This window comes from Opisthocomus hoazin, chromosome 1 (genome assembly GCF_030867145.1).
Source record: "Opisthocomus hoazin isolate bOpiHoa1 chromosome 1, bOpiHoa1.hap1, whole genome shotgun sequence".
NCBI lineage: Eukaryota > Metazoa > Chordata > Aves > Opisthocomiformes > Opisthocomidae > Opisthocomus > Opisthocomus hoazin.
In genome coordinates, this window is record NC_134414.1 from 106,153,703 (window position 1) to 106,169,590 (window position 15,888).

At 43.6% G+C, this 15,888-nt stretch overlaps 1 protein-coding gene across 2 annotated transcripts in view; it reads left to right on the forward strand.

Moving 5' to 3' along the window:
* Nucleotides 1–14,439, forward strand: part of KCNJ6 (potassium inwardly rectifying channel subfamily J member 6) — a 170,007-nt gene extending 155,568 nt beyond the window's left edge. For both annotated transcript variants that reach the window (XM_075431997.1, XM_075431990.1), the window contains one exon: nucleotides 8,574–14,439. In XM_075431997.1, coding sequence (XP_075288112.1) covers nucleotides 8,574–8,899 — 326 coding nt within the window. In that variant the 3' untranslated portion in view covers nucleotides 8,900–14,439. The remainder of the gene's footprint in view (nucleotides 1–8,573) is intronic.
* The last annotated feature ends 1,449 nt before the right edge of the window (nucleotides 14,440–15,888 follow it).

The window sequence follows — 15,888 nt, forward strand, 5'->3', positions numbered from 1 at the left end:
TCTTACTCAGCACTCCGCATTTTGAAAGCAGAGCCACCGAAGACACAACCATGTACTGCAGCTTCTTTAAAACAAAATGCCCTGATATCGTCCTCCGAGCGTATCTGCTAGGAGAAATAAAGCACTTGCGTGGTGCTGATTCGACGTCTGAGAAACCACTGAATCTATAAATGCGTCCCAACAGTCAAACACAGAGCACGGTACAAAATCCCGGTACTTCATGTTCCAGCTCCACCAAATGGAGTCTCCCGTTTCCAAGGACTCCGAGTGCCAATTCTGGAACAAACTTCTCTCTTTGGCCATACACTGTGTTATTTGATATATTAAATATCCACAGATTTAGTCTACAGAAAAATGTAATCATTATCCTTTTAAAAAAGCACAGCTGAAAAAATGATTAAAATTCATACACATCAGGCAGCTTGATCTGCTGGGCATGGCCTGAAAAGAAGGCTAAATGAAGGTTAAATGTTGGCTGAATAGTAATTGTACCATCTCTTTGAGAAGCTGTTTGTTGAGAACGTATATGGTACTGCTAGCTTGAAGTGGCAGCACATTTGAGGTTGAATCAGACAAGCTTTTCTGCCTTATCATGTAGCGCTTCTCAGACTAAGTTACATGCAGTTAGAAAGCAAGAAATTAGGCACAATATACTCAACGAAGCATATTTAATTCCTGATAGGAGAAATATTAACCAAGTAAACCAAACATTTCTAAGTTAGCATTTTTCCATTGGAAAATATAGTTTCACTGACATTGAAATCTCCTACTGGTGGGAAAAAATGTGCAATTTTTTGATATTTTGGAAAAGACTAAAACATGGCCATCTTATTGTAATTTAGATGCTTCATGATAAAATATCTCACATTTGAAGGAGTCAGAATGAAAATAGAATATTTTGACTGATCTGAGTTAGACTTTGTTTAGAATTTCACTTAGTATCAATTCCATTTTTTTATACTTGTCAGTTTTCATTTTGTTTAGAAAGAATTAGATTTTGGAGTGTCAGAAAGTCCCACTGACTTGAGATTATGGCTTCTCATCAGCTCAGTTCCTTATGTATATTCACCTCTTTTGCAAACGTGACCTAATAATCTATGCCTTCTCCCACGGGACATGTGGTTTTATTATCGTTGGTGGTGGTCAGGCCAGCCGCTCCAGCCCACTCCACGGCAACTTGCATTTTCTGATGTGGAGGTTGTCTCTGGTCCCGTCATCAACTGTGAGATGAAGACAGCAGCTACCACAAAGACGTCTGATCAGAATTTGCAGATGGCATTAAATCCAAGCTACAAAATTTCAAATATAGTGATCAGCTTCTTGGTCTGATCAAATAAGAAATATGAAAATAGAAATACCAAATTACTCGAATCTTTTACAGAAAAAAAAGCACCAGTCTTAACATTAAAAAAGGAAAAAGAAAACAAACAAAAAAAAACACCAATGAAAATTAATTCCTTATGTTCTTATAAGAAAAAAACATCTGTATTGCTTCCTTTCCTCTCCAACCCACACACACACTCCTCTCTCCAGTTGCTGCACCAGAGCCAGGAGTGGCCACACCACGATGTAGCTGGGACTTGGAGAAGACACACACCCCGTTCACAATCCACAACACGTGGATGTCGTGCACAGATTCCCAGGCGTGCTGAAACACAGATACATCAAAATGTTTACCAGCACCCTCCCAGTTTTTGCTCCTTTCAGGAGCTTTAGACATTGCTCAGGATGAGATAAGCATCCAGTTTCCAGGTGCGTTCTGAATCGAGTTATCAGAACCCCATGGCATTTCCCATTGCTAGCTCTGAATGAGAGGTTATGTATATTTAATATTTTTTTACTCAAAACTGAAAAATATGCTGATTTCTTGTCAGATGTACACGAATACAAAAAGGAGGGGGAAAATGTCTTACCACAGCATGGTATTTGCAATATTTTCCAGCAAAGACAACTGATGCATTGAGCTTTACAAAAAGTGGTAAATTCAGGGTACAAGATGACTTTTCTCTTTTTTTCTTTGTTTTGAGCTTGATGAAAGAGAACAAATTAACTAATATGGAATATTTCTGACAATAACTTGGTGACACTATGGAAATTTTATTCTAAATCTCTGTTCCTTTTCAAGGCAATAATTTTCACACCGGGGAGAATTGTTTAGCACAAATTTGACAGTGAAAGTCTAGATGAGGAAGAGAATATACTGCAAGTATATCTACTGCCTTTGAATCTCAGCATGTCCCTTGTGGCACACCAATAAAACAGACCCAGCAATCTAGGTAATTTTCCAAAGCCCACACAATATCCAAGGTATCAATCAGGAGTTCTTGACTCCTAGTCTTTTGCTTGTTTTTAGTAGCACACATTGCTTTCCCATTCTCCTTTACATCTAAAAATAGCAGACTGGCAAGTCTTGCATCAGATAGATTGGAGACCAAAAAGTCATCACAGCAGAGACCATCTCTCTGCCTTGTAGCGCGCTGCTTGCTGATAGTTAACAAACACAGGAACAATGCTCAGATACAAACCTAGAAAGTCACTGCAGCTTTTTTGAGCACCATACTGGAGTTTCAGACACTAGGTGCACATTCATCTAATTACCTCAATATTAGTGCCATTATCACAGTGTTTAAGTAAAATTCTCCCATCTTCTCACCCTTGCCCAAGGCAAGTTGCAAAAGTCAGCTCTAATGCTACGGGTCAGCATCTCCCCCTTCTTCATAATGCCCACAGCGACATAGTTTCATCATGAGCACTGGCACAGTGGCTGTAGGAATTCATCTCAAGGGGCACAGAATTTCTTACATGTTTGGTTTTGTTTTTAAAAGGTTCTTATGGTACAAATAAACATTTTGACAAAGTAGATCAAAACCCTTACAGTGATATCTCAGCAGAGGACGTTATGACTAAAGACAGGGTGAAAGCAAGATAATAGGAGTATCACAGATGCACATGGAAGTCTCGGCTCCCAGCTGGAGACCCCAGACCAAATTCTGCGCTCCTGTACATGAGTGAAACTCCACTAACCCCAGAAATCGGGACACCACTGTTTCCTGCGCACACTTGAGTCCTCTGCTGCTGAGGTCTTACTCCGGGCTGAAATGTGAAGCAAACATCCCACACAATGATAGAAAATGGATCATTCCAATGGGATATCCCATTCAATTTTGTGCAGCAGAAAGTCTGCCTCCTTCTGCTAAGTGCCAGCAGGAAATCGCTGAACCTCGAAATCAGCTTGACATTGTGGCTGTCAGCCAAAAAGATGCAGTCAGTAGCAGGCCATAATTCTTGCCCCCTTCATTTCATGTCCTTCTTTTATCACAGGAGGGGAATTTGAAAATCGAAATTGTAATAAAGATGGCCTCATGTAAAATAAAAGCTGAATGAGGCTGTTGCTATGTGTAATCTGCAGTAGGCTGACCTAGAGCTGAAAATCACTGTATTTTGGCACAAACTTGTATTTGATTCCATGATGCTGAAGTACCCTCTTCCCCCAACTTATTCATAACATTTTATTTTTGATGGATCCCATCACAAAGTGAAATAATATACGGTAAAAGTGCATGACATAACACATTATTGTGTAAGCTACCATGAAAACTTTTAAGTGTGCTGTGAGGAAATGCATCAAGTCACTCTGGGTCACCACACCAAACCCTTGCAGCACTGTAAGACAGTGCAAAGCATAAGCCTAAATAGCAGTCGACAGCCTGAACAAACAGCAACCTCAAAATAACTGCACCGGGTGACTTTTCAAGAGTAATGAATCTGGAGGTGGCATCAACTTTGTTATTAATTCTAATCAGTCAAAGGTGGGGTTGGAACCTCACTCGCATACCAGCAACAGCTTAGGGGAATTATTCTGTCATTTTCTAAGACTGTATGGTGCAGACATTAAGCTTGATAAAACCTTTCATTCTAGCTGCAAGGAATATTGCTGATGGGGCACACTGAAATAGTTTCCAGGCTCCCAGGCAGGCAGAGGGAGCCACTGCAGCCTGTGCTCTGGAGAGGAACAGCCCACAAGTTATCAGGAACCAGAGCATGGTCCCAACTTCTGGTTGAAGCAAACAGGACACAATGTCATGGACGTGATCAAGCCCTCTACAGCATCCCCACCCCAGCACAGGCACCTTGAGGCAGGAGCCCAGCTGTGTGCCAAATTCAGTGCAGACAGAAAGTGGCTTAGCAGGCTGGCTCTCTGTGTGGCTCAGCTCCTCACAGGCTGAACAGGAATAATAAGCATTTAGAGGATAAATTAAAGTTTTAATTGCACTGGTTGTGTGGTAACAAGACTATCCAAAGTAGTAACTAATTGCTGATTTCAGATACATGGACCTAATCCCAGCACTGTCAGCAGGACTTTTTTTGTTCCCATTTGAAAGCAAAACAATAAAAATGTTGCTGCATTAGCTTGACTGCCTAAATAAAAGTCTCCCTCACCCAACCTCATAATTTAGTTTGCTTCCCCTGATATAACAGGGACCAAATATCAGCTTTCAACTTGCCTTACATAGCTCTGCCCCAGAACAGGGACAGGGGAGCAGTAGGAATGGTATCCACCGTGGTGAGTGTCTTTCACAGAGAAGTGGCAACTCTCGTGATGCTGGTTACATTCCACAAAGCTCTAACTGCACATTAAACATAATAAAAGAAACCACAATGAAGTAAGATGGCAATTATTTTGCTACTTAGATAACTTGCCCAGGAATCAAGTATTTGCACAACACTCAGTCATGATTCCCTAGCCTGTGCAAACATAAAACAAACAGACCAAAACACTGTCATTAAGACCTAACACAAAGCTGTAACATATACAGAGGCTCATTATAGCTCATTAAAAATGCTTCGAGTTTAAGGGAGAGAGACAGCAGTTAAGGGCAACCATCAGAGGCCTCACAGCTCACGGTGTATTTAAAATACACTATGTGGCACAGTGAACAGGCACAAGCACAAGCCCACTGCAGGGCAACCTACTCCTGCCACGGCCGTCCCCAGTGCCAGGCAGCGGGGACTGATGGTGTGGGAGCTGCGGAGCTGCCGCGCTGGGATGGGACGAGACGGGCAGGGGCAGGCAGCTGCCCAGCCTGGCAGGAGCACTCCTCCATCACCACCCGCTGCCCCGGCTTCTCTCCATGCCCGGCACAGCAGGGCCTGAGAGCCCAGCCTCAAGGTTTTCATTGGGCTCTGGCGCTCCTTCTCAAATAGACCATTTCTTCCAGTTATAGCTTTAATTAATTTAGAATGAATTATTTGGGTCTTTTAATTTCCCGGCTTATTCTGAAAAAGTCCAATTAATGCTGAGCTAAGTAGCTCCAAAGGCTCCGCAGCTCTCATCTACCCTGAAGGGATCCAATTAAAACGAGACACTAGTCAAAATGTCAAACCACAATCATTGCTAAAGCCACTGTGCAACAGATCTATGACTACATATAAACCTCACAATTACTGAACAAATCACACAATACTTGGAAACCTAAAGCCTAGAACACCCTCACTTAAGATGCAGCCTCCCCTGTCAACCAAGAGCATGTTCAGAACTTATAGCAAATAATAAAAGCCACATTTCCTTTCACAGGACAATTAAAACCATGGAGAGTAATGAAATTTGTCTAAATTAGTCCGTAATATATGATAAGGGCTTAAATGCAGAAAAGACAGTCCAGAAGCTCTGCTGACTGTGGAGCTGAAGGACCTCTGAGCCAGCACAGGCAGAGGCTGGTGAAGTGGCACCGAGCAGAACTGCAGAAATCTCTCTGTCCTGCTTCCAAAGCCACACAGACGCACTGGCAATCACTTCAAGGGTCTCCACAACTGTGGCACATTTTAATCTGGAATCCTTGTGATGCACTTACAAAATTTTTCTGTATGTGCTTTCTCAAACATTTAGAGAGCATAATAAGGTCTCTCTCAAACACACATCCCTCACTAGATAAAGTCTTTCTCTTGATTTCAACTGACTTGCTTGAAAAAGTCTAACTTTTCCTTCTAGCTGTGAAAATGTTTTGTCTAGCTGTGGAAAAGAAACAGGTATTAAATCATAGTTGAATGGGACACTAACTTCAAAACTGAAACAGGTCAACATTTCAGATGAGAGTTTGTTTTTAATGACCTGTAACTCTAACGTAATTCAATTAATCTTCTTGACTTCTGCAGAAAATTTCCCCCCTCTTTCCCACCAGTCAGATGCGTTTTTCCAACCAAAGCAGCAGGATCACTAAGTACTTGGTCTAAGCGCAAGAAGGTAATACTCTTTCAAAGGGACTTCAGTGGGGGGGGGGTTTTGTTTAGTCTCATTGTCCTTGCAATGAAAACTCTAAATTTCCCCCTCACTTCGAAGTTAAATTTCAGCAGCAGAGAAAGGGACTAGAAACACAGGAGTCTTAGGAATGGCTGACTCCTCTGGGGAAGCCCATCCAGGGGTCACTGGTCTCAGCGTGCCACCAAGGAGCAGCAAAGGAGCTGGTAGGAGACCAGCCCAGAGGGGTGCCCGAGACAGCAGGAGAGACATCGCGACCAGCACTGGTTGCTGACGGCCCTCCTTGTCCCCAGCCTGCCGATGACTCCCTCCTGGGGCAGGGAGATCCCATCAAATACTGCACTCACGCTTCTGGCTCAGCCCAGAAGAGCACTGCAAAAAAACAAATGACCCTTTGGGGAAGGTGCTGCACAAGCTGTGCGTTTCTCGTATGTATTGTGCCTTGCAAGCTGCCAAGTTCCTCTCCCTCTGCCATTTTGTGGGAAAGAAGGTCTCCCTTCGACTAAAAATCACACAGGAAATCTCACAAAAGATGTTTTTGTTGTATGGTTTCACGTGCTTCAGCTCTTCCCACCTCTGAAATTAACAGAAAAAATCTGAGATCTATTTCCATTTGTGCATTACTTGAGAACTGAAATGCAAACATGTCTTGTCCTGCAAAACTAAGTAAAGCAAAGGCTTGAGTATTTCTGTCAGTCGAAGGGAAAGAGAAATTAAGATCAGTAAGCACAGTAGAAGTACGGTCCCATTTCTGCATGGCTGAAGCAGGTAGGAACCGTGCAGCAGCTCTCACGCTAAAGCTTTCCCTGACAGTCACCGCTCCGCAGGGTCTGAGGCACTGCAGAAAGCAGAGGGAAACGACAGAGAAGCGCTGAAGTACCACAGTGCGGTAGCAGCTGGTAAATGTCTTTCTAAACATAATGTTATCAGTGAAAAAGATGGAGTACCGAGAAACAGCAATTTTCACCCGTCGGAAGTGAGTTATCTGAGCTTGGAGATGATGCTCGAGAGAATGAGGCCAGAATTATCTGGAGCAGTTTGCGCAGCCCTGAAAAAGATCAGAGGCATTAAACTACCAATGTTTGTTCTTCCTGAGACTCTTCATGTGACTTTATATGATGCCAGCATCGCAGAGAACTGATGTGCATTTCTGCAGACTGCCACATGCGTCCCCAAAATTAAACAATTTTAATCACTTCTGATTACCTTTTAAACAACTGATGCCTGGCATTCTTGTCCAGGCATTATGTATCATTATTTACTAAGTATTTGACATATACTGTTTAGCTGGCCTTTGCTTAGTAATACATAGTTAATAAAGTGAAAATAATTAAAGGAAAACCATCACATTCTCTCCGTGTAATCCCATTTTGTTGGCAGCATAGTTTGCCTCTTAAATTCACTTCTCCTGGCCCTTTTGCTGGTCAGCTGGGTTTTCCCTTCCACTACTGAGCATTAATATTTTATTGTAGTGTTTCCTTGTGTTGTCTGTTTGACTTGGGGCAGGTTCTGTAAGTCACAGGTCCCTATAATGGCCAAGTGTTTCTTCACCCAGAGGACACTCTGGACTACACTTTGAGCTTGGAACAGCCGCCTCTCTCCATGCCTCTTAAGAAAACACTGTATCTGACAGATTTTTTTTGCCCTATAGCAGCTCCCAGAGTGAGGTTCAGCAGAGCTATGAAGGGAAGGTAACAAAGAAGTTAGTCTCAGTTATCCCAATTCAACACCACACACTATCAAAATGTCCTTCAGGAGCTGTGCTGATGTTTGAGCATTGGCCACCAGCTCAAACCTCACAGCAGCATAACTAAAAGGCAGCTTCAAGATTTTAGAGGAACGAAGTCAACCCTTGGATCACAGGCTCAGGGGTTAGCTCCAGGAGAGAAAAGCTTTTGCATAAGTGCCGCAGTTAGCCTGGGCAACTGCTGGACGTGGCAGCGCAGGTTCGTTACACGCCATGGAACCAAAGGATGACGCGACGCAAGTCACGTACGCTCTCAATAAAGCATCTGAGACGTGTCAGCGGGTGAGTTGCTTAATGATGAAATACAGGAATAACTGCATTTAAAAAAAAAAATGTTGATTTTTGTTCACAGACTCGCCACTTGTTGTTACATACACACACAGAAGGGAAGGGCATCAAATAGGTTGCAGGTAAAATTGCTTTCTAAGCTCAACCTCATACGATGTCAAACCTCTTTCTTTTCTGGCATAGGTCTTTTTACAAGCACTTCTCTGCCTATATGAATAACTAATTAAGGATTCAGGAAAGCAGTGGGTCCTTATTACAGCACTTCTTCCTTCTCTGTTACAGGAATGACCTGCCAAGCTCGAAGTTCATACATTACGAGTGAGATCCTGTGGGGTTACCGTTTCACCCCTGTCCTCACTCTGGAGGATGGATTTTATGAAGTTGACTACAACAGTTTTCATGAAACATATGAGACCAACACACCAGTTTACAGTGCCAAAGAACTGGCAGAGATGGCCAGTCGAGCAGAACTGCCCCTGACATGGTCTGTTTCCAGCAAGCTGGACCAGCATGCTGAGCTGGAAACTGAAGAAGAAGAAAAGAATCAAGAAGACCAAAACGAAAGAAACGGTGATGTGGCCAACTTGGAGAATGAGTCCAAAGTGTAGAACCACTGGAGGCATAAGGGCCACATCACCTCCTTTACCTTTTCCCTCTTTGCTCCCCTTTTCTTTCTCCAACAAGCTTTTATTTCCCTTCCTTGTTGTTCTTAATTCCGGAAAAATAAATACTTCACATGCAAAATATCTACCTGCCCAATTTAAACACAAGAGATTCACAGACTAAGTAAAGGCATGGTTAAAGCTGCAATACCCATTATTGATGGTGGAATCTCAATCCCCACCCTGGTAACGACTGCTGGCTTCCTCAGCATCTCTCTGAGTTCAGACCTCCAGGTTTATTCACATCAACAACAAAAAAGAACAATAGCAATGGGAATATATATAAGGGATTTGAAAGGAAGGACTAATTAATGCTCATCAAAGTACTGGGCCTTGCTTTTTATGTATTTCAGAACGGTTTCACATACTGAAATGGGCCTTGCAGCTTTAAGATAAAGGTGAGCAGAGGAATCTGCAACCCAATATGATACTGTACATATGCCTTATGTAATTCTTTCTCTTTACATTTAGTAATAAACACCGCATGTACGAAAGTACTGTAGTAAAGAACTTCTAAATAATGTACATAGATGTGTAATTAATGTAGGTTTAGAAACAGAGTTCTAGAAACACTGGGATGCAAAAACCAACTACCCATCGAGTAGGCATTTCTCTTCTAATATTTGGATTGTAATACTGATTTTTTTCCCCTATAGCTATGGCTCTTCTAGTGCATGACATTTTCTTCAGTGTACCAGACTGGCAGCTATTTAGAGTACCTCACTGTTTGCCAAACAGATTGTTTCACCGACTCTAAAAAGCCATAAGTCTGGGAGAGGGCAGGGTAGAGAAATTGTAACATAATTACTGATATACTGTGACAATGTTTACAAACAAGGCAAACCGTTCCTGGTTATTTTTTCGGCAGTTCAACCTAAAATTTAGGCTGTGGCAAACTCATGGCAAACCAGAATTTCCTGTATACTCTTCATATAACGAGCATGTTTCATGTGGAGGTATTATCCTTTATGTGCAATATCTAGGGAAACTTCTCCCTTCTCCCCACCCAAACCATGGGATTTCAGTGGAGTAGTCTGCTACACAAACAGCACAAGCCATTGAGAACCGAATGTTGCACCTTAGCGAGCAGATTTTAGCTACTCAGATGGGAAAGAAACAGCCGAGTTTCACCTGAAGCTGTAATCAATTAAATTCATTTTGTTGACAGTGCCAGCGCTTGGCCGATGCGGCAAGGTCACGGGTGGTGCGGTTTCCCTGGCCGTACGCTTCAGCGGGGTTTCTCAGCCCAACACACGGTTCCTGCCACCCGTGCTCAGGAAAGCGGTACCCGAATGACTTTCTTCACCTTAGCTTAGTTCCTTGGCTGTTGCAAATCAGTGCAAATCCTGTACATTCTGACGTGACAACTTTAAAATTAGCTGGGCAGTGACGATTTGCATAGCCAACGCTGCAACATTCACGCAGGTAGGGGAGCCTACGGGCATGGTCGCAGTTTCACGGACACGGCTCCATCAGGGGCTGCTCATATGGTGCGGCGTTGCCCAGTCCTAAGGACCACTCAGCCAGGCCCAGCGTGCACAAAATACTCCCTGCTGGAAAGGGACTGCACTGCTTTCGGTGGGCTTTTGGTCAGGCGCATCATGAACAGCATTTCTGCCAGTGAAGGAGAAGAAGCTGCAGCCTTAATTTTGTTTTTTTTTTTATACCTGCCTACTCCAGAAAGGAAGAATACACTGAAGAGAATCTGCAGCATTTTTGTACAGAAACATTTACGTTCAAATAGAAGGCAAAAAAAATAACCTCAGGAGAAATTTAGTGGGCAGGTGGAAGTTTTGCACTGTGATATAGCTTTCACACTAATTTCACAACTATTTTCAAGTCATTTTTTCTGAAACAACTGCCCCTCGCTGATTTTCACAGCGTGTGGCTGATCGGTGAGGTTTCTGCAGGTCCTCCAGCTGTGCGTCACGCTGAGGTGGGCAGAGCAGGGTGCGGGGAGAGGGTTGCACATCGGGGACTGGCAGATCAGGCTGGACGGAAAGAGTTCTTTGTTTCAGCTCCGAACATTTTCCCTGGAAGGCTTTCACCAAGCAGCATGATGTAAACAAAAGGTGCAGAATATGGATTTTTGTTCCCTCCACCCGGGGTGGCTGATTCTGCCAACTCGGTAAAGGTTACTTACGCTTACCCTTCGCGAAATAACACTCGCTTTGCTACAGACCTTTCAAAGCTCTTTCTTCTGCCCCGGCATCCGCAGCTGCCGAGTGCTCCAGCTCACCCACCACAGCCCACCCGTAAGGCTACCCGCCAAAGGCACGGAGCGTTTTTAAGCAAGGGTGGCTCCACAGCTCGGCTGGAAGACAGAAGCTTTACAGCAGGGGAGCCGGGGGAACGCAGCGTCCGTAGCGACGAGCCACCCGTGTGTGCCCGTCCTAGCGAAAGGTGCACGAGCTGAAAGCAAACCATTCCTCTGAGGATAAACCTGCTTTTTGCTCTTGTCATGTACTGGGCCACTCTCTAATTCATTGCTGCAGTTTAACAAAAGTTTGCGTTGATTAGAACAGCAGCTCAGGGCCCTAATTAAACCTTTTTTGTGTCCTTTAGCACAAAAAAATAGACTCTCTGCCACTGGGGCATGCGCATGTGTAAGCTATATTTTTGTGAATAGGGCACTTAAGGCTTAAGGTGCGTGTGTTCGTCTCTTTCTCTCTCCCCCCTTGTATTTTATGGCTTTGGTATTAATGTAGTACGGACTGTAAAGTTTATGAAATCTCATTTTTGTAACATAAGCTTAAAAAAAAAATAGAAGCCTCCAAAGCTTTCAACAGGGAAGCTTCACGTAAACTTTGTACTAGAATGTCCCTATCAAACACCTCTATTTTTCTACAATGATTGATTAAGCAGTTTAACAATGTATTTTGTGTCAATGATTTCAACTGAACTGGTAAAAAGACAACTAAGAATTGAATGCTGTTAATTAACAATGGATTTTCAAGCCGTATATACTGAGTGGTGTTTTCATTAACAGCAAGTAACTTCACCTGGGAACTTCATCTCCTAATCCTAAACAATATACTATGAAATATCAGTATCCCATGGGAATATTTCTGGCAAATCACATTTAAGGAACATGAATAATGCAACATTTTCATATAACTGGCTACTTAACTAATCAACACCCATTACATCTTTATATATGCCACGAATACATTTTGTTATCTTTTTCTCAGAGTATCTGGTGATTTGCAGGAGCAAAACAATTTACAGAGATAAACGTAAGCTCTTGGTAATATTGCAGCTCTCAATTCCTTCTTCCAATGAACAGAAATGCCACAGAGGCGCTTTGTACAGACTTCATGCACAGTGTTGCACTGTCCTCTCTGGCTCCATCTCTCTTCTTTTTTGTTTCTTTATTTTTCTTTAACATTAATTGTTTCTCCCCTGCCCAAGTTTCCAAACCAGGTATTTCAGGTGTTGATAACAGGCACAGACATACTGCATTTAATAGAGCAACACAAATTTATACTGGGTGAGAATTTGACCTTCAGCAAATAGTCAAAGCTCTGGCTTATTATTTAGCAATATATAGCATCTTACTAGCATTAAAATAAATTTCAGCAATTATTTCAAAATATGCATCAAAGAAAGCAAACATTTTCTTAACAGTATGCAGCTGTTATGATCTAGATCTTTACCCCACAAAAGCATGGTCATCGGCTTTGATGTGTGCCATCCCAACAAATTTAACTTCTGTGATCAAAGTTGAACATCTGCTTCTACAAAGGCCCTCGCTGCAAGCGTGCACGTAGCGGGGATTGCACTGAGCCAGGGCTCCGCGCACCCCTTGCAAGGCGGAGGAAAGAGGTGGCGTGCCCGGGAAGGCTCCCCAGCAGGCAGCTGAAAAACCAGGTGGGACAAGGTGCTGGCAAATGCGGGAGGGAAATGTGTGGCGGATGGTTTGAAGTTAACTTCGAGACAGGCTTTGGGTTTAACCTGGGTGCACAGAGGTGCCCAGATCTGGGGTTGCCCATGTTCCTCTGCTGGAGCTAAAGAGGAAACTCGGGTCTCTCAAAGCCTTTTCTCTTCTCAGCCACAGGGCAGAATTTCCCGTTTCACTCAGCTGCATGCTACTGGCCTGCTTAGGAGAGGGGAGACCTGGATTCAGTGCTCTCTTCAGCCCAGGAGGTTCAAAGCCACATCACACTTCTCCCAAGGAGCTAACCCTGCCATAACAGCATCAGCAGAGCCCCAGCCCCTGTGCCAGGGGCTGAATGGCTCTTGAATTCTCCTGCTAACCCAAAGAAACTTTAAATCCTTGTGTTTTTAACAGAAGAATGGAAAAAATCCTCGTTCCCTGGGTCCATAACAGCCCCTCTCCTATTGATCAGGGTGCTCCCCAGCTAAATGGTAGACCTCAGACTGGGGAAGTCACGGTGCTCAGGTTTCTCATCTCCTGAGCCAGCACAGCCAGCAGCCAGCTGCTATCTGCAGAGGTGCAGCACCACGGCCTTTGCCTGCGTTTCTGAACACAACCAGCTACTGCATCTCCTAGCAGGGCAAATCCCCCCAGGGCCTCGGTTTGGTGTGCTCTGAACACCACACACCAGTCCAGCCTCACCAGGAGGTGGACGTGGAGGTGGACGTGGAGGGAAGTCATTTTGTCTCACTCCAGCTTCGCTGTCAGAGGGGTACAGTGGCACACAGCCCTGAGAGGATGCACCACGTTATGTCCAGAAACAAGGAAGGGGTATCTGGGACCCCTGTCTGTTGCAGATTTGAATTTAAGCAAGTCGTGAGTTTATACCACTTCCTCCAGCTGTTTAATGTGGATGTGAATTGGAGGCTCAACGCTGAAACAGGGATTTGTCTATAAGGCAATGGGAGGTCTGTAGGACATTTCTTAGCAGCTACCACCAGAGCTTCTGACTGCGAAACACAGACTTGTTACTATGATGATAGTCTCTGTCCATCAAAATATCTTTCATTTCAGAATATCAACTTCCTTAACAGCCATGTTACCTCACTCTGACACTTTTTAGGCTACAAATCAGACCTGATAAAACAAGAACAAAGGTTGGCTTCTCTTCCGCTGTTGTACCTTCAACTCATAAACATGCTGTTTGGAAACACGTGCTTGGAAAGCAAGCATAAATCTGGGGTTTGTGCCATAAATAACCCTTAAAGACAAGAGCTGAAAGCTGTTATTTATTATTCATATTAAGTTATGCTCTTTTATGTTTCCAGAATGAATTTTAATCTTCCAGGATTTGGATTTTTGGAGGGAGGGCTGGTGTTAGACATTCCAGGGCATGCTTCATTTTGTGCATTTTGTTCAAGATTACTTCTACTGATTTCCGTTTTGCAGATCCTGTGGATTTCCAGAAATTATAATCTAGTGGCAACTTCAGTGTAATGGCGCACTTATTTTACCACTTGCTGTTCTCCCATTTATTGTCTATATACTGATGCTCTAATAGTTTCACACAGATAGCACACAGCCATGCTATCCAAAGACAGTGTTCTGAAAAGACCCAAGTATCTCCTTATTTCATCCCAAGTGTGAAATCTGTTTTCTATTCTAAGCAAATTCACAAGTATAAACGACAGTTCTTCCCTCATCCTGCCTAACTTGTGTGTCAACCACACAGAATAAAAACTTGAGTTTCTAATAATACCAGCTGCTTTGAGTTTTTTTCTCAGACGGCAGGACTGGGGAGAGCCCTCCTCACTTTCTTTCTACTTTTTTTAAATCAAGGGCGGCAGCTCCAAATTCACAGCTGCAGCTTATGGGCAGCCCTATGGAAGCTACGGACACCATCCTGCTACCATCTTGCTTTGAAGTCTGCCAGCCACTCTTCCAAGCCATAGAGCTGTTTTCCCCAAAATGATTACAGGCAGCCACGTACATTAATTATTCTGAAAGGTTTAAACTGGAAGAACTGGTGGAGAACCGTTACCCCACCACACTTTCCTCCACATGCTTTTCACAGTCTGTTGGACAGGAGTCCTGTGGACTTCTTCCAGCTCAGGAAAGGAGGATACCTGGCACACAAGCACGAATCCTCGCAGACACCCTCCCTGGTTTCTTCCCCATCATCGCGACCAGGAGGACCCAAATTCCTCACTGAAATACCCGTGCTAAATGATGTGTGATGTGGCGCTTGAGATGGCACCATTCTAGTTCAGAAAGGATGGCAACGCAACATACTGTGTTCGATCCACTTCACGCGCACAGCACGTACGCAGCCTTCTGCTGAGATGAGAGAATCGAGCTCATTTTCATTTTCATGGCAACATTTTTGGTTTAGATGGATGGGATGCTAGAGCTAACCTCCTAAATCTCTGCTTGTGATTTTCAGAAATGCTGAACACTTACCAGCTCGTACCAAGATCAGTAGGAATTAGGAGGCATTTTTGTGAAGAGAGACCATCTGCTCGGATAGACACGTAAGAACTTGGTGCTGCCTTTTGCTCCTGCTTTCAGGCTCCCTGGGAGACGACGGAGTCAGGAGAGGTCTTCACCTCACTGAAATGCCATCTGCATCAAATACATGCCAAAGTCCTAAAGAACCCACACACGTCACAGCAGGCTTTAGGCACACATTTTTAGGCACCCTAGGGATCCCTAAAGGCACTGTCAAATGTGTTAAAGACATTACCAAACATGAGCAAAGAATGACTTAACTCTCTTAAAGGCATTTTATTGAAATCGGGTTAAGGCACGGCAGCGGGGGGGGAGAAGAGGAAGCTGCACAGCTTGCACTTGTGCTGTAGCTTCTGCAGAAAAACACGGAAGCCATCACTTAGCAGGCAAACCAGTAATCCTCATTTCTAATAAGCTCAATACTTAATGTATGGGAAACGAGATGACAGACTTTCCAATCAAAAGGTAAAATGGTTCGTAGCAAATACAAAAGATCCCTGGAAAGGGAAAAGAAGGAATACAAATAAGCGCAAAGTCTACAGATAAAACC